Source organism: Prionailurus viverrinus, chromosome C2 (genome assembly GCF_022837055.1).
Source record: "Prionailurus viverrinus isolate Anna chromosome C2, UM_Priviv_1.0, whole genome shotgun sequence".
NCBI classification, from domain to species: domain Eukaryota; kingdom Metazoa; phylum Chordata; class Mammalia; order Carnivora; family Felidae; genus Prionailurus; species Prionailurus viverrinus.
This window is the reverse complement of record NC_062569.1, coordinates 113,738,803-113,757,618: the sequence shown is the minus strand read 5'-3', so window position 1 is coordinate 113,757,618 and position 18,816 is coordinate 113,738,803. Positions and strand designations below refer to the sequence as shown.

The window sequence follows — 18,816 nt, the reverse complement described above, 5'->3', positions numbered from 1 at the left end:
TAGCTGAGAACTTCACTGATCTAGGAAAGGAAACAGGCATTGAAATCCAAGAGGTACAAAGAACTCCCTTCAGACGTAACTTGAATCGATCTTCTGCATGATATATCATAGTGAAACTGGCAAAATACAAGGATAAAGAAAGAATTCTGAAAGCAGCTAGGGATCAAAGGGCCTTAACATACAAAGGTAGACACATGAGGATAGTAGCAGACCTATTTACTGAAACTTGGTAGGGCAGAAAGGAATGGCAGGAAATCTTCAATGTGATGAACAGAAAAAAAAATGCAACCAAGAATCCTTTACCCAGCAAGTCTGTCATTCAGAATAGAAGGACAGAATAGAAGGACAGATAAAGGTTTTCCCAAACAAACAAAAACTGAAGGAATTCATCACCACTAGACTAGCCCTACAAGAGATCCTAAGGGGGATTCTGTGAGTGAAATGTTGCAAGGACCACAAAGTACCAGAGACACCACTACAAGCATGAAACCTACAGATATCACAATGACTCTAAACCCATATCTTTCAATAATAACACTGAATGTAAATGGACTAAATGCTCCAACCAAAAGACATAGGGTATCAGAATGTATAAAAAACAAGACCCATCTATTTTCTGTCTACAAGAGACTCATTTTAGACCTGAGGACACCTTCAGATTGAAAGTGAGGGGGTGGAGAACTATCTATCATGCTACTAGAAGTTAAAAGAAAGCTGGAGTAACCATACTTATATCAGACAACCTAGACATTAATTTAAAGGCTGTAACAAGAGATGAAGAAGGGCATTATATAAAAATTATGGGGTCTATCCATCAGAAAAAGCTAACAGTTATAAATGTCTATGCACCGAATTCGGTACCACCAAATATATAAAACAATCACAAACATAAGCAACCTTATTGATAAGAATGTGGCAATTGCAGGGGACTTTACTACTCCACTTACAGCAATGGATAGATCATCTAGACAGAGAATCAATAAAGAAACAAGGGCCCCAAATGATACATTGGATCAGATGGACTTGAATGAAAATACAAAAATCCAAATGCTTTGGGATGCAGAGAAGGCAGTTCTGAGAGGAAAATACACTGCAATCCAGGCCTATAAGAAACAAGAAAAATTCCAAATACAAAATCTAACAGCACATCTAAAGGAACTAGAAGCAGAACAGCAAAGACACCCCAAACCCAGCAGAAGAAGAGAAATAATAAAGATCATGGCAGAAATAATATAGAATCTAAAAAAACAGAGCAGATAAGTGAAATCAACAGTTGGCTTCTTGAAAAAATAAAATTGATAAACCTCTAGCCAGGCTTCTCAGAAGAGGGAGAGGACCCAAATAGATAAAATCATGAATGAAAATGGAATAATTACAACCAATCCATCAGAAATACAAGCAATTATCAGGGAATACTATGAAAAATTATATGCCAACAGACTGGACAACCTGAAAGAGATGGACAAATTCCTAAACACCCACACACTTCCAAAACTCAAACAGGAAGAAATAGAAAACTTGAACATACCCATAACCAGCGAGAAATTGAATCAGTTATCAAAAATTTCCCAACAAATAAGAGTCCAGGACTAGATGGCTTCCCTGGGGAATACTACCAGACGTTTAAAGCAGAGATAATACCTAGCCTTCTCAAGCTGTTCCAAAAAATAGAAAGGGAAGGAAAACTTCCAGACTCATTCTATGAAGCCAGCATTACTTTGATTCCCAAACCAGACAGAGACCCAGCAATAAAAGAGCACTATAGGCCAATATCCCTGATGAATGTGGATGCAAAAATTTTCAATAAGATACTAGCATATTGAATTCAATAGGATATAAAAAGAATTATTTACCATGATCAAGTGGGATTCATTCCTGGGCTGCAGGGCTGGTTCATCATTGGCAAATCAGTCAATGTGATACATCACATTAATAAAAGAAAAGATAAGAACCATATGATCCTGTCAATTGATGCAGAAAGCATTTGACAAAATACAGCATCCTTTCCTAATAAAGACCCTCGAGAGAGTCAAGATAGAAGGAACATACTGAAACATCGAAAAGCCATTTATGAAAAGCCCACAGCTAATTATCATCCTCAGTGGGGAAAAACTGAGAGCTTTCCCCCTGAGGTCAGGAACACGACAGGGATGTCCACTCTCACCGCTGTTGTTTAACATAGTGTTGGAAGTTCTAGCATCAGCAATCAGACAACAAAAAGAAATCAGAGGCATCAAAATTGGCAAAGATGAAGTCAAGCTTTCCCTTTTTGCAGATGACATGATACTATACATGGAAAACCCGACAGACTCCCCCAAAAGTCTGCTAGAGCTGATACAGGAATTCAATAAAATCACAGGATACAAAATTAATGTACAGAAATCAGTTGCATTCTTATAAACTAATAATGAAGCAACAGAAAGACAAATAAAGGAACTGATCCCATTCACAATTGCACCAAGGATCATAAAAGATCTCGGAATAAACCTAACCGAAGATGTAAAAGATCTGTATGCTAAAAACTATAGAAAGCTTATGAAGGAAACTGAAGAAGATACAAAGAAATGGAAAAACATTCCGTGCTCATGGATTGGAAGGATAAGTATTGTTAAAATGTTAACACTTCCCAAAGCAATCTACACATTTAATGCAATCCCAATCAAAATTGCACCAGCATTCTTCTCGAAGCTAGAACAAGCAATCCTAAAATTTGTATGGAACCACAAAAGACCCCGAATAGCCAAAGTAATATTGAAGAAGAAGACCAAAACGGGAGGCATCACAACCCCACACTTTAGCTTCTACTAGAAAGCTGTAATAATTAAGACAGCATGGTATTGGCACAAAAACAGACACATAGAACAATGGAATAGAATAGAAACCCCAGAACTAGACCCACAAACGTATGGCCAACTAATCTTTGACAAAGCAGGAAAGAATATCCAATGGAAAAAAGACAGTCTCTTCAACAAATGGTGCTGGGAGAACTGGACAGCAACATGCAAAAGGTTAAATCTAGACCACTTTCTCACACCATTCGCAAAAATAAACTCAAAATGGATAAAGGACCTGAATGTGAGACAGGAAACCATCAAAACCCTAGAGGAGAAAGCAGGAAAAAACCTCTCTGACCTCAGCCACAGCGATTTCTTATTCGACACATCCCCAAAAGCAAGGGAATTAAAAGCAAAGATGAACTCTTGGGACCTCATCAAGATAAAAAGCTTCTGCACAGCAAAGGAAACAATCAACAAAATAAAAGGCAACCAACAGAATGGGAAATGATATTTGCAAATGACATATCGGACAAAGGGCTAGTGTCCAAAATCTATAAAGAGCTTACCAAACTCCACACCTGAAAAACAAATAATCCAGTAAAGAAATGGGCAGAAAACATTAATAGACACTTCTCTAAAGAAGACATCCAGATGGCCAACAGGCACATTGAAAAGAAGCCCAACATCACTCCTCATGAGGGAAATATAAATCAAAACCACACTCAGCTACCACCTCACACCAGTCAGAGTGGCTAAAATGAACAAATCAGGATACTATAGGTGCTGGCGAGGACATGGAGAAATGGGAACCCTCTTGCATTGTTGGTGGGAATGTAAACTGGTGCAGCCACTCCGGAAAATGGTGTGGAGGTTCCTCAAAAAATTAAAAATAGAAATACCCTATGACCCATCAATAGCACTGCTAGGAATTTGCCCAAGGGATACAGGAGTGCTGATGCATAGGGGCACTTGCACCCCAATGTTTATAGCAGCACTTTCAACAATAGCCAAATTATAGAAAGAAACTAAATGTCCATCAACTGACGAATGGATAAAGAAGATGTGGTTTATATGTACAATGGAATACTACTTGGCAATGAGAAAAAATGAAATCTGGCTTTTTGTAGCAATGTGGATGGAAGTGGAGAGTATTATGCTAAGTGAAATAAGTCAGGCAGAGAAAGACAAATACCATTTGTTTCACTCTTATGTAGATCCTGAGAAACTTAATCGAGGGCGAGGGGGAAGGGAAGAGGGGAAAAAAAAGAAGTTACAGAGGGAAGGAGGCAAATGATAAGAGACACTTGAATACTGAGAACAAACTGAGGGTTGACGGGGTGTGGGGGAGAGGGGAAAGTGGGTGATGGGCATTGAGTAGGGCACCTGTTGGGATGAGCACTGGGTGTTGTATGGAAACCAATTTGACAATAAATTATATATATAAATTAATAAATAAAAATATTACAGAAAATAGTTTCTTTTAGTATTAAGTGCCAGAGGCTCCATAAATAAATAAATAAATAAATAAATAAATAAATAAATAAATAAATAAATAATTTTCTAAAATTGCTATCCAATTTATATGTATATTTTTTACATTTATTCATTTTTTGAGAAACAGAGAACAAGCAGGTAAGGGGCAGAGAGAGGGAGACACAGAATCAGAAGCAGGCTCCAGGCTCTGAGTTGTCAGCACAGAGCCCAACGTGGGGCTTGACCTCAAGAACAACAAGATTATGACCAGGGCCAAAGTCAGATGTGTAACCAAGTGAGCCACCCAAGTGCCCCCATCCAATTTATTTTTTTTACCAGGAATGTTTCCAGATAAAACTGGATTTTTACAACCTCCTTATTTTAAAAAATGAAAATTGTATCTAAGGATTTTAATTTGAATTTCTTAATTTTTACTGGTGAAATTGGACTTTTGCATATTTGTTTTTAATGCCAATCTTTTTTGTGAATTGTCTGTGTCCTTCGTGGATTTATCAATTTGGATCTTAAAATTTTTCTGATATTTTTGTTGTAAATATATTATCTATAAAAACTTCAAAATTTTTCCCTCATTTTAACTTTTTTAATCTATGGTCAAGGAAATTTCATTTTTTCTTTTACATTTAAGCTTATAAAATCCTCTCCCACAAAATGCCCACTGTACATTTTGTATTTACTCTTGGCTCCATGTTGTGGCTTCACTTTTGAGGCACAAGTGAAACTTTGGTTTCCTTTATAAGTAGTGTAACATATAATAGCCTGTAAGTCCCAGCCATTTACCAACTCTTGATTAATTTCCACTTATATAACAATGTTGATTTCCTGATTAAAGTAAATTGGGATTTATTTTTTTCTTTAAGCTTTAAAAGTAATAACTATCAAAATTGTTTCCAGTCACATTTAAAATTCTTCCTGGAGTTATGTGTGTGAAATCCCAAGTATGAAAATTGTGCAAAGGTACAACAATCTATAGAACAAAATCCTTATGCTCTCTTTAACTTTCTTCTTCCTCTTTTTAGAATTTTATAGAATCCTCTATCACACTATTTGAATCTGACCTAGAAAGTGGGAAGTTTATTGACATTACAAATCAGGAAATTTCTGACTTGGAAGAAATTGGCTTTGGCAGTGAAACCAGATCCATTCACGTTAAAAGTGGCGTGTAAGTTTTCTCCCATTCTGAGAACTTGGAGAGGTTCTTTGGTTTTAAAATTGTTGGCTTGTTTGCTCGATTCTGTATCATCTCTGTTCTTTTTCTTTTTTTTCCTGCTAGATGGGTTGCCTACCAGCAGAAGTTCTTTTGTGGAGAACAGTACATTTTAGAGAAAGGAAAATACAAATGCTTTTTTGACTGGGGAGGATCAAATAATATAATCATGTCCATACGACCTATCCAACTGGTGAGTCAGCTATGACCATAACCAATTCTAGAGCATGTAACAGTGTACAGCTGAACATGTAGAACAGGCTTTTTAAACATGAAACTGCTGGATTATGTTATGTGAATATACAGAGAAAACGAAATAGCATATTAATTGCTTTAGCTTCTTTAGGGAGCTGATAGTAGGTGGTATCAACACATCAATGAGATGCCTGTAATTTGATCACTTCATTCATTTAACAGTATTTATTTGGTGCTTCATATGCCAGACACTACTGATCACTGGAGATAAAAGATGAATAGGATCGCCCTGATGGGTCTCAGTCTCTTTGAGGAGATTGATATATAGATGACTGATTGTAGTGTGATGAGTGAGGAGGTGAGGTGTGTAGGCAGTGCGGGGGAACCTGTGAAGGAGCACTCAGAGCCTGGGAGTTGGGCAGCAGGCCTCTTCTCAAGAAGAGGTTGTGTTGAGTGATATCTTTAGGGTTAAAAGCAGTTTAGTCACACGATGACGTGGGGCAGAAAAAGCAGTCCTCAAAGAGGGAATAATCTCATGTACAAAATCATGAAGTTAGGAAAGAGTGTGGTTAGGAAAGAGTGTTCTGTGTGTAACAACACAGAACAAGAAGGGTGCCCATGAAATAGTGGTGGGAAAGGTAATGACAGGAAGCTCAGACTCTGTTTGATGGACATTGAGGCACATATTTTTTCCCAGCTACATTACTCAAAAGAAATTAGTAATGAGTACTAAAATCAAGATAATTCAGTTATTTGAAGGTCATAACTAGTTCAAGAAATCTAGTAAATTACTTTTTTTTTCATTTTTCAAATGGTATTTTCAAACTTTCGAAAAGATAAGATTATATGATTACAATTTTTTAAATGTTTTAATATATGTTTCAGGAACCACTTGGAATAAATGAGCCTCCCCATTTGGTATGTTTGAAAATTTTTTTATTTACTAAAAACATTTGTGCCCTTTGTCTCAATATCTCAATTCTTTGTTTCCCTCAGATAAATTTCGTATGTCTATATGACAGGACAGTTTATATCGTACTTGGTACCCACAGGCAGAAGAGTGTCCCTCTTCGTTACTGGTTGCATTGGCCTGGACTTACCATATTTCCTTTTGGTTTCTCCTCATAGAGCTTTAACTCTGACCTCTTTGGGGTCATTTTGAATCTCTGCCACTCTTTTCCTATTGCCCATTCATTTTTCAATGTCATATATAATTTTTTAAGTTTATATATTTATTTTGAGAGAGTGTGCATGTACACATGGTCAAATGAGGGAAGGGCAGAGATTGAGGGAGAGAGAAATCCCAAGCAGGCCCTGGCACTGCAAGCACAGAGCCTGACACAGGGCTGGATCTCACAAACCATGAGATCATGACCTGACCCGAAATCTAGAGTCTGATGCTTTAACCAACTGAACCACCTAGGTGCCCCCATTCAGTGTCACATTCTTATTCAGCACAGTATGTTATCCTGTGTTTGGAGGAGCAAACTTAACGTGGAAAAATGGCTGTCTTGGCATGCTTATAATGTAAATGTATTTCTAATAACCTAAATCACATATTTCCTAAAAGTGCTAGCAAAGTTGCAGCCCTGCTTGTTTATTTCTAGTGTGTTCATGGTTTGAAGGATTGAACAATACTCTGGAGCCTAACGTTTGTTTATGATCCATTGAGGGCTACAAATTATGCTTAATTTGTGCTTGTGATAACTCTGTAAGGTCAAAATTAATCCCAGTTATTGATGAGAAAGCCAAGATTTGGAATTTAAGTGTCATTTCACACAGCTAGAAATAACAAAATAGGCATTTTTTAGTATCTGACTCCACTCAAACCACATTTTCAGGATTTTACATCAGAGTAAGACCTGTGGCATAATCAGTACATCCATAGAAGGGCGAGGGGATAAGAGACGTTGCTTCCTTCCTCTGTCTCACTTTAAATAACAGATTTGAGAAAAGAAGCCAATTGAGTGATTAAGCTTAAATACTGGACATTTGCTGGCTTTAGATGAAGCTAAGTCTTTTTCTCTGAGTGTGTATGTTTTTCATGTTCTTGCCAGTGTTTATGTATTTCAGGTCAACTTCGTTGTAACCATGTTTCTGTTCACAGTATGTTTTCAGGTTTTCTTATTTTCTGATTAGTTCAAGTCCTATTGGGAACATTTCCTTTTTGAATATAATTGAGTTGTTGATTCAGAGACACTTCCTGCCAGATCTGTATTTTGAATCTTTGAAAACTCCAACAGCAGACTTTTAAAGCACTTGTACAGGAATCAACATGAGTAGTTAAAGAGTTAAACAGAGATAATTCCAAACTGCACATTTTCTAAGTTTTTAAGTGCAGATAAAAGTCACATTCTTTTAAGTGCTGTTTTTCCCTCCTACATTCCTGTTCTTTTTTATGGACTTCCTTGTTTGGAGCAGATTGCTCCGAGGATTTTCTTTATAGTATTTCCAGTCCAACTTGAAGAGAAAGGAAGCAGCAGGAAACGCCCAGTGAAATGAGCCCCACTTCATATTTCTGGATATGGCTCAGCCATAGCCTTGTGAAATAAGTGTTTCTGACAGGTATATGATAGCTGAGTATTTAGTAACGTGAAGAAGACAAAGCCTCCTTAGTTTACCCAGTATCAAAGCTCTTATTATTTCTATTGGACCACATTTTCAGAATGTTTTGCTTGTTTTTACTTAGGGGAAAGGATCTTGGCTGACACTCTGGTTCCATTCAGTAACTAGAAAGTATTTTCTTCTTCACAAATAGCTGTGATAGTCATATTGACTATTTCAGATGTTATTTTTGCTGAGGAATAAGGAAATGACATCTCAGAGTTGAAGTCAAAGAAGAATTTTTTTTTTCTTTTTTTGTGCTGGTGATTTTAAAGGGAACCTCAAGCAACCTAAGAAGGGAAAAGCCAGAATATGTATGTATACAGAGATAAATACACATCATGAATGTTCCTCTAATAAATATATTAGTTCTGATGTATTACCATATTATGATGAGATCTGTTTTATTTGAGACCCAGAATACCTCCTTTAATGCAGAAGATTATTTTACCTATGGCTGAAGATCAATCACTAAGTCTAATTGCCAACTCAAAATATACAGCATCATTATATAGTTCTTCATAATACCACTGGCATTTAATTTTTTCATTTTTTTCCCCAAATAAAAACAGAATATGAATTATGTTCATAATTTCATCACCTCTTTGTCTTAGCAGAACATCAGACATCTCACTAGATTAAATCTTATAAAAGTGAGTTTAGCTTTCAAAGAGGTATAGTCAGGCACCATTCTCTAGAAATTCTAAGCAGTTATTCCCTTTGATACAACTGAGGACCTTTTTTTTCTTCCTAGAATCTTTTTCAAGTGCATTTGCAAATATTATTAGTAGAAGTTTTGATTTCTTTAAATTTTGAACCTCTGTTCCATTTTATATATGATTCTGTCTGAGAAAAAGCAACTCTCTAGATATTTTCTTGTATTGGATAGTTTGGCCACATTGAATTTTAGAGTGATCACAGCATCTTTAACAGTTGGGGTTACTGTTATCCTGTATGGGGGACAGGAAAGTGACAGCTTTAGGCTAGTAAGATTCAAGGGTACCAGAGGAAAACACTTCTTCATGGTGCTACAACCAGATAATTTTTACAGAATCCAAAGACTAGAAATACTCAGGAAGAGCTAATTATCTAAGTAAAGAAAACCCTTTACGAGTAATCAGGGCAATAAAATTATTGTGTAGTAAACATTTGATGTGAGGAGTACAACAGGACAGTAGGAGACAGTGTGATGTAATAGTAGAATAGAAACAAATAGAAACAAGACTGTTCTTTGTTTAATAATGAACATGTTTGTGTAAAGGAAGTCCAAAAGGCTGCACAAAGTCTTATTTAGGTAGGATAAAAGTTTCTCATAAAAATTGTTTTAGCATTGGAATAAATGAAGTTACAATGAAAAATTTATTCTGATAGTGTGAAATAAATTGAGCACAACTTATGTGTTTGGTCAATAGTTAAAATTTTGAGTTCTTAGTTTGTCATATTAAAGACCTATTACATTTATTCACATATATCACAAATGAAAAGTACATAATAAAAAATATTTCTGCAAAAAGTTCATAAAGTAGTGATAGTTTCTGTCTGATAGAGTAGTTCTAAAGAGGTATGATAATGTGTGTGAAAAGGCAGTTTGCATTGCAAAACTGTGGTATGTGTTTTTTTTTTTGTTTTGTTTTGTTTTGTTTTGTTTTGTTTTGTTTTGTTTTGTTTTGTTTGCATCCATACAGTTCCATTTGGGAGGCTGGTAGGGATTGAGCCATACCTAAATGGCACAGGTTTGTTTGAAATAAACTCATCTCTTGTTTATATTTTTGCCTTGATTCTAAGCATCCTGAGTTACTTTGTACATTCTCCATTTATCTAGAAAGGAAACCAAAATAGTGATTTATCCACCTGGCTTTTCCTAGGACTTAATTTTACCAAGGTCCTGTTATTTAATTTCACTAAGAGTAGAAACCACAATTTAATTATAATTAATAATCACAGAATTGGTTTCTGTATGGACCAATCTCAGAACATTATCATGAGAATGTTCTGTTGAGGCATTCATAAGGTCATCAGAGTGAGGCATTACTTTTCTGGGGCTGGACAAATTTTGGGTGAACCATATGACATCTTATTTTGAGAGTAAAAATAAAATAAGCTCAGATTGGCATTAAGCCTGCTTTTTTTTTGTTTGTTTGGGCAAAGAACATTCTAACCCATCGAATCAAAAAGGTACTTGATGGCAAGTGTGTGTGTCTATGTATTTTAATTAATGCTTCTGCTTATGAAGACAGATTAAACACTAGAGTTGGCTACAACATAGACCATCTGAAATATGTTTACCTTGCACTGTCACTTGTCTGGGATTTTATGGCTTCATGGTGATAAACTGAAGTATAAATCTTAAGCTCAGCAGTATAAAAACTGGGTATTTGCACAGTGAACAAGACAGCCGTGACCTCTGTTTGCATGTGGCTTTTCCAACTCTTATCATGAATTAAGATAATACTTGCATATAGAAAAAATCACTATACATTTTTGGAAGTTAAATTGTGTTATACTTCTCAATCTAATGTTTTTATAAGCCTTTAAGTTAAAACATGTAGCGTATAAACTAACCAAATGTGTGTTCTTATCAAGGAAATTACCGGCAGTTTCCCCGGACACATAAAATTGTGCTTACATGAGAAATTGTTGCACAGGTCTGTCTCGTTCCGGACTTCATTTTTCTTACTACCCTCTGTATCCACTAGAAGGATCATGATAGAAACTTCCTTAAGGCAGGGAGTAGCTGGTGTTTTAATGCTCCAAATGCAGACTGGTTTCACGATAGGAAGTTATGTTGTGCAAGCCACGGATGGTCCAGGGGAATCCGTTCCCCCACCTCCCTGGTTTTCTCTGGTCTTTGATGTCAGAGCAGAAGAAGACAGTCAAGACACAGTTGCACAGAACTCAGAGGCCATCAGCCTCTAAGAGGGCTCTTGGGAAGATGAAGGAGGCAAACATCAACTGCTCAAAGAAGCCTTGTTCTTGATACAGCGTGAGCAGGAAAAAGGACAATGCTGCCCAGCGCTCATTATGATGCATTTTTAGCTACAATGCGGGCCTGTCAGTGCAGGGTGAACCTGTGGGCTGTGTTATTTCAAGGTTCCCATGTATTTTGAAATATTTATAGGGCTCATTAACTTTTTCTTTCCTATTATATAGATTCAAGGCCACTAGAGTTGCAGATTATTGTATTTCTGGTCTGAAGGGAATAACTTGGAGATTTCATGGATTTTTCTTGACAAAAAGGACTGAAGTAGAAATGTGTTTATATATTAAACAGTAAGCTGTACATTTAAGATATTCTTAACAGTAAGCAGAAGTCTCTTAGCTAAAATACAAGACATGGATGTCTTTCTTTGTTCACCGTAAATCTTCCAGAAATCTTGTCGTCATTATTTTCTCTGCCATCTGCTCCTGTGTTGTCAGGGCCACGTAGGGGCATGCCTTCATGCTTCAACCTTTTATTAACTGGATCGGCAAGACTCGGGAAGAGAAAAGACTTAATACTAACCATCCCTCATACTAGCTGAAACTGCCTTCGTATTTAACACTACATCACTTCTTATTTTATGCATGTCGTCTCACCACAAGGAATAATGCTTGTTTGACACAATAGACAGGGACCACATTTTTAGTGGAGGAAGGATTCTGATTTAATCTTACAGGTAGAATTTTTTTCTGGGACCCTGTGCCCAGAATCTGATGCAAAAGATGGATGAAAATAGTAAATAAATGGTGACATTGCTGGAAATGGGTAAGGAAACAAACAATGGGAGTTTAAAGAGCAGATCACCCTTAACCTCGATTCATTGGTAATAGATAAAATTCTGTCTCATATTTTGCTGAATTTTTTAAATAAATATAGGAAATAAAAGGTTTTCATTTGCTTTTGTGATAATGTCAAACAGTTATTTCCTATTAAATTGTTGTGTTATTGTTCTCCTAGCTCAAAGCATTCAGTAAACCAGGGTTCCAGGGTGAATGTGTAGATTTTACAGAAGAAATCTCTGATTTGACTTCATTCAGGCCATGTTCTTTTAAAGTTCTTCGGGGTTGGTAAGTATGCTTGTTGAGTGCTTTCTACTGTCGTTCAATAACTAAATTTGCTTTAAATTCACAGGGATTTGACTTGTTTATTTTGTATTCACAGTGAATTAAAAACATTCTTTTAGTCATTGGTCAACTGCTAATTAACCTATAGTAATTTTTCCTAGCTTGTATTATGAACCATTGTGTAATACAGAGAAATGAAATGCTAGTGAGCCAATTTTGGGGAGCATTGTGGTCATTTTATTTTCTCACTGATAACTTAGACTATTTCCTAAATATTTTGAATGCTTGTATGTTTATTGGATAGTATAATAGAATGCTATTTAAAAAACTTTGTTTCTGTCCAGATTAGACCTAGTACTCCTAAATTTAAAAAATATATATATTTTGTTGAAATTCTTTATCAAATCAACCTTGTTTCACAGATGAGTACTCCTGATTTCAGAGTTAGTGTTCCAAAGATCCCACACCAAATATTAGACCCAGGATTGCTTTAGTCTTTTCTTTTGTTTTTTCTTTTTCTTTCTTTCTTTCTTTCTTTCTTTCTTTCTTTCTTTCTTTCTTTCTTTTTTAGAGAGAGAGAGAGCGCAAGTGAGCAGGGGAGGGGCAGAAAGAGAGGAAGAGAGAGAATCCCAATCAGGCCCTGCGCAGTCACCACAGAGCCCCATGTAGGGTTCAAACTCACAAACCCAACCATGAGATCATGACCTGAGCCAAAGTCAAGAGTTGGATGCTTAACCACCTGAGCTACACATGTACCCTCCCCTCCCTTTTTTAAAATTTATTTTGAGAGAGAGAGAGAGCGAGTGAGCAGGGAGGGGCAGAGAGAGAGTCAATTCTTTTTGATTTTTTAAATAAAATCAATTTTAATAAATTTCAATCAAATCTAGGGGCACCTGGGTGGTTCAGTCAGTTAAGCATCTGACTCTTGATTTTGGTTTAGGTCCTATTCTCACAGTTCATGAGTTCAAGCCCCACATCAGGCTCCCCACTGACAGTGAGGAACCTGCTTGGGATTCTCTCTCTCTGCCCCTCTCCCACTCTCTCAAATAAAGAAACTTTAAAAAATAATAATAAAATAAAAAAATAAATCTTGTGTTCTTTAAGCTACAGCAATATATAGATTTTTCTCAGATATAAATGAACCATATGTGATTCTCAAGACTAAAACATAATTCCTCCATTTTTTAATTATAAAATATTCATAAAATACACGTTACCTCTGTAGCCATTTTAAAGTGTGCAATTCAGTGGTAGATCTGTTTCAAGTATTTACCTAATAACTCCTCAGAATCTCTTTGTTCATTTTTTAAGATATCTTGGATTCATCAATTCTCCTTTTCCCTTGAGCCAGTTCTTCCATTTGAAGAAATTCTGTCTCCTAAGTAGCACCATTCCAGTAACATCTTACTTTTCCATTGTTGACCAGAAATCAGTTATAGCCCAATTGTATGTCCCCAAATCCAGTTTCATATTTTTACTACTTTTCCTTAAATCCCACAGTCGTCCCTCTAATACTAGTCAGGCCAAGTTCAAATGCCTCCTTTATATATATATGTATTTTTTTTTCTTTAATATGAAATTTATTGTCCAATTGGTTTCCATACAACCCCCAGTGCTCCTCCCAACAGGAGCTTTCCACAGTGACCATCACCCACCCTCCCCTCCCTCCCACTCCCCATCAACCCTCAGTTTGTTCTCAGTATTCAAGAGTCTCTTATGGTTTGGCGCTCTCCCTCTCTAACTTATTTTTTTCCTTCCCCTCCCCTATGGTCTTCTGTTAAGTTTCTCAGGATCCACATATGAGTGAAAACATATGGTATCTGTCTTTCTCTGTATGACTTATTCACTTAACATAACACTCTCCAGTTCCATCCACGTTGCTACCAAAGGCCATATTTCATTCTTTCTCATTGCCAAGTAGTATTCCATTGTGTATATAAACCACAACTTCTATACCCATTCATCAGTTGATGGACATTTAGTCTTTTTCCATAATTTGGCTATTGTTGAAAGTGCTGCTATAAACATTGGGGTACAGGTGCCCCTATGCATCAGCACTCCTGTATCCCTTGGGTAAATTCCTAGCAGTGCTATTTCTGGGTTATAGGGTAGATCTATTTTTAATTTTTTGAGGAACCTCCACACTGCTTTCCAGAGCGGCTGCACCAATTTGCATTCCCACCAACAGTGCAAGAGGGTTCCCGTTTCTCCACATCCTCTCCAGCATCTATAGTCTCCTGATTTGTTCATTTTAGCCACTCTGACTGGTGTGAGTTGGTATCTGAGTGTGGTTTTGACTTGTATTTCCCTCATGAGGAGTGATATTGGGCATCTTTTCATGTGCCTGTTGGCCATCTGGATGTCTTCCTTAGAGACATGTCTATTCATGTCTTCTGCCTATTTCTTCACTGGATTATTTGCTTTTTGGGTGTGGAGTTTGGTGAGTTCTTTATAGATTTTGGATACTAGCCCTTTGTCCAATATGTCATTTGCAAATATCTTTTCCCATTCCGTTGGTTGCCTTTTAGTTTTGTTGATTGTTTCCTTTGCAGTGCAGAGGCTTTTTATCTTCACGAGAACCCAATGGTTCATTTTTGCTTTTAATTCCCTTGCCTTTGGAGATGTGTCGAGTAAGAAATCGCTGTGGCTGAGGTCAGAGAGGTTTTTTCCTGCTTTCTCCTCTAGGGTTTTGATGGTTTCCTGTCTCACATTCAGGTCCTTCATCCATTTTGAGTTTACTTTTGTGTATGGTGTAAGAAGGTGGTCTAGTTTCATTCTTCTGCATGTTGCTGTCCAGTTTTCCCAGCACCATTTGTTAAAGAGACTGTCCTTTTCCCATTGGATATTCTTTCCTGCTTTGTCAAAGATTAGTTTGCCATCATTCTCCAAGATAGATCACATACTGGGTCACAAAACAGCCCTTCATAAGTATACAAGAATTGAGATCATACCATGCACACCTTCAGACCACAACTTGAAATCAACCACAGGAAAAAGTCTGGAAAATCTCCAAAAGCATGGAGGTTAAAGAACACCCTACTAAGGAATGAATGGGTCAACCAGGTAATTAAAGAAATTAAAAATATATGGAAACAAATGAAAATACAACAATCCAAATGCTTTGGGATGCAGAAAAGGCAGTCCTGAGAGGAAAATACATTGCAATCCAGGCCTATCTCAAGAAACAAGAAAAATCCCAAATACAAAATCTAACAGCACACCTAAAAGAACTAGAAGCAGGACAGCAAATACACCCCAAACCCAGCAGAAGAAGAGAAATAATAAAGATCAGAGCAGAAATAAATAATATAGAATCTAAAAAAACTGTAGAGCTAAACAATGAAACCAAGAGTTGGTTTTTTGTTTGTTTGTTTTTGAGCATCTGAAATCCTTTATTGGTAGATCATTGCTGTTTACCATATAGAAGACTCGAGAGCAGATGAACAGTGAAAACAGAGCCCATAGTGACTGGAGCAGGCCTCTGGGCTTGCGACCCTCCCCACACCCCACAGACCAGCCTAGCGACCTCCACCCCTCCCTGGACCCTCAGGCCTTTGGCATAATGCTGATGGGTGGGGTGTGGGGGTGGCCTGCAGGCAGTGAAGCCCCTTGACTCAAAGCAGAGACTTGGATGAGCACTGAGGTGGGGGCAGTGGGATGGGGGCAGCTCTCTCCCTGACCCAGGCTGGGCGGGAGCAGCGAAAGTGGAGGAAGCCAGGAGCTGGGGAGAGGGATCTATTTTCGTTTTCTGAAAAGGGGCACACAGAGGCCTGCGGGCAGGCAGGCGGAAGCCGGGGCGAGTCACTCACTGACATCCTTCTTGTCGCCTGGCTTGGGGCCAGCTTCCAGAAAGGGGTCCCCAGGGCCTGTCTCCTCCCTTTCCTTGGCCCCGCTGGACTTGGAGTTGGGGACCCAGAGGCCAGAGTCGATGCAGGGCTGCATGTGGTACTTAGCATCGGTGCGGTCCATCTTGCTGATGGCGTCTTGAAGCATCTGCACATCTTTCACGTCGAAGCATTTCTGTAGTTCCTCAGAGAGAGACTGGTAGACCTCCACGGGGTCCAAACCGCCCGGGCCGAGCCACTTCCGGCGCTGCTGCTCCTCCTATTCCTTCATGGCCTTCTCCATGCGCATCTTGGTGCGGCGCCACATGCGCTCCTTGAAGGCCTCCAGTTCGTTGTTGAAGCCCTCCATGTACTGGCGGTCGGCTGTCTTGATCTTGGTGAAGAACTGCCGGAAGCAGGCACAGGGATCCACCTTCAGGCTCTTAGCCAGCTCCAGGATGAACTGCATGACGATGGTCTGGTGGGCCACCTGCTCCATGAGTGCACATTTCTCCTCCACCTCTAGGTCAATGCACCAGATGACAAGGTAGTTGGTGGTTTCCTCGCACACCAGATGGACATTGTCCGACAGGTACTTCTGGCTGTCGTCCCAGTGACGGAGCATGCCAAAGTGCTTGATCTGTTTCTCATACTTCTCCACGAACGTTTTGTGTTTCTGCTCCCTCACTTCCTCCAACGACTCCTCCGTCTGCTTTGGCTTGGTATTGACCATGCTCTTGCTGAAGCCGTCTTTGTTGAGTGTGTCCATGTTCCAGGGCATGCTCTTCTCCTTCTTGCGCATCTCCTCCAGCTTCTGCTCCCAGCTCCGCTCCTCCTTGCGCAGCTGCTGAGCTTCAGCCTGCAGCCGCTCTAGCTCCGCCTTGCTGCCCTCGCCCTCCGCGGCCTCCAGCTTCTTCAGCCTCCACTGGCACTCGGCCACCTTGCGCCTGCACTGGCGGCAGCCCCTCTCCAGCTCCTCCTCCTCCTTCTGGAACTGCTCCATGCGCTCCACCCGGGCCTGGTGCCGCCAGCAGAGGAGACTGGCCGTGTGGATTTTGGGGTGCATCTCGTCCTCATCGTCAGACACCTCGATGTGGTCCCACACGCTATAGTCCACCATCTTGCCTCAGCAGCTCAGCCTGCATGGGCTCCAGCTCTGAGTCTGGCAGCGGCAGCGCTGGAGACCCAAGAGTTGGTTTTTTTGAAAAAATAAGTAAAATTGATAAACCTCTAGCCAGGCTTCTCAAAAAGAAAAGGGAGATGACTCAAATAGATAAAATCATGAATGAAAATGGAATTATTACAACCAATCCATCAGAAATACAAACATTCATCAGGGAATACTATGAAAAATTATATGCCAACAGACTGGACAACCTGAAAGAAATGGACAAATTCCTAAACACCCACACACTTCCAAAACTCAAACAGGAAGAAATAGAAAACTTGAACATACCCATAACCAGTGAGAAATTGAATCAGTTATCAAAAATCTCCCAACAAATAAGAGTCCAGGACTAGATGGCTTCCTTGGGGAATACTACCAGATATTTAAAGCAGAGATAATACCTAGCCTTCTCAAGCTTTTCCAAAAAATAGAAAGGGAAGGAAAACTTTCAGACTCATTCTATGAAGCCAGCATTACTTTGATTCCTAAACCAGACAGAGACCCAACAAAAAAAGAGAACTACAGGCCAGTATCCCTGATGAATATGGATGCAAAAATGCTCAATAAGAGACTAGCAAATCGAATTCAACAGCATATAAAAAGAATTATTTACCATGAGCAAGTGGGATTCATTCCTGGGCTGCAGGGCTGGTTCAACATTGGCAAATCAATCAACGTGATGCATCACATTAATAAAAGAAAAGATAAGAACCATATGATCCTGTCAATTGATGCAGAAAAAGCATTTGACAAAATACAGCATCCTTTCTTAATAAAGACCCTCGAGAGAGTCGAGATAGAAGGATCATACAGAAACATCATAAAAGCCATTTATGAAAAGCCCACAGCTAGTATCATCCTCAATGGGGAAAAACTGAGAGCTTTCCCCCTGAGGTCAGGAACACGACAGGGATGTCCACTCTCACCGCTGTTGTTTAACATAGTGTTGGAAGTTCTAGCATCAGCAATCAGACAACAAAAAGAAATCAGAGGCATCAAAATTGGCAAAGATGAAGTCAAGCTTTCTCTTTTTGCACATGATGTGATATTATACATGGAAACCCTGCAGACCCCACCAAAGAGTCTACAACTGATACATGAATTCTACTAGAATTCTGCTAGAACTGATAAATGAATTCAGCAAAGTCGCGGGATACAAAATCAATGTACAGAAATCAGTTGCATTCTTGTACACTAATAATGAAGCAACAAAAAGACAAAGAAACTGATCACATTCACAATTGCACCAAGAAGCGTAAAATACTGAGGCATAAACCTGACCAAAGATGTCAAAGATCTATATGCTGAAAACTATAGAAAGCTTATGAAGGAAACTGAATAAGATATAAAGAAATGGAAAAACATTCTGTGCTCATGTATTGGAAGAATCAATATTGTTAAAATGTCAATACTACCCAAAGCTATCTACACATTCAATGCAATCCCAATCAAAATTGCACCAGCATTCTTCTCGAAGCTAGAATAAGCAATCCTAAAATTTGTATG

At 38.5% G+C, this 18,816-nt stretch overlaps 2 protein-coding genes across 4 annotated transcripts in view; one reads left to right on the top strand and one right to left on the bottom strand.

The window, feature by feature from the left end:
* The window catches only part of CRYBG3 (crystallin beta-gamma domain containing 3), a 127,683-nt gene that overhangs the window by 83,558 nt on the left and 25,309 nt on the right, over positions 1-18,816 (top strand). For all 3 annotated transcript variants that reach the window (XM_047876289.1, XM_047876287.1, XM_047876288.1), the window contains 4 exons: positions 5,288-5,430; positions 5,542-5,668; positions 6,556-6,588; positions 12,212-12,321. In XM_047876289.1, the coding sequence (XP_047732245.1) occupies positions 5,288-5,430; positions 5,542-5,668; positions 6,556-6,588; positions 12,212-12,321 (413 nt within the window). The remainder of the gene's footprint in view (positions 1-5,287; positions 5,431-5,541; positions 5,669-6,555; positions 6,589-12,211; positions 12,322-18,816) is intronic.
* Positions 16,118-17,262, bottom strand: LOC125175598 (hsp90 co-chaperone Cdc37-like). Its single transcript, XM_047876300.1, is given in 1 exon segment — positions 16,118-17,262. A coding segment is annotated over 1 exon segment (1,143 nt). The 3' UTR covers positions 16,118-16,119.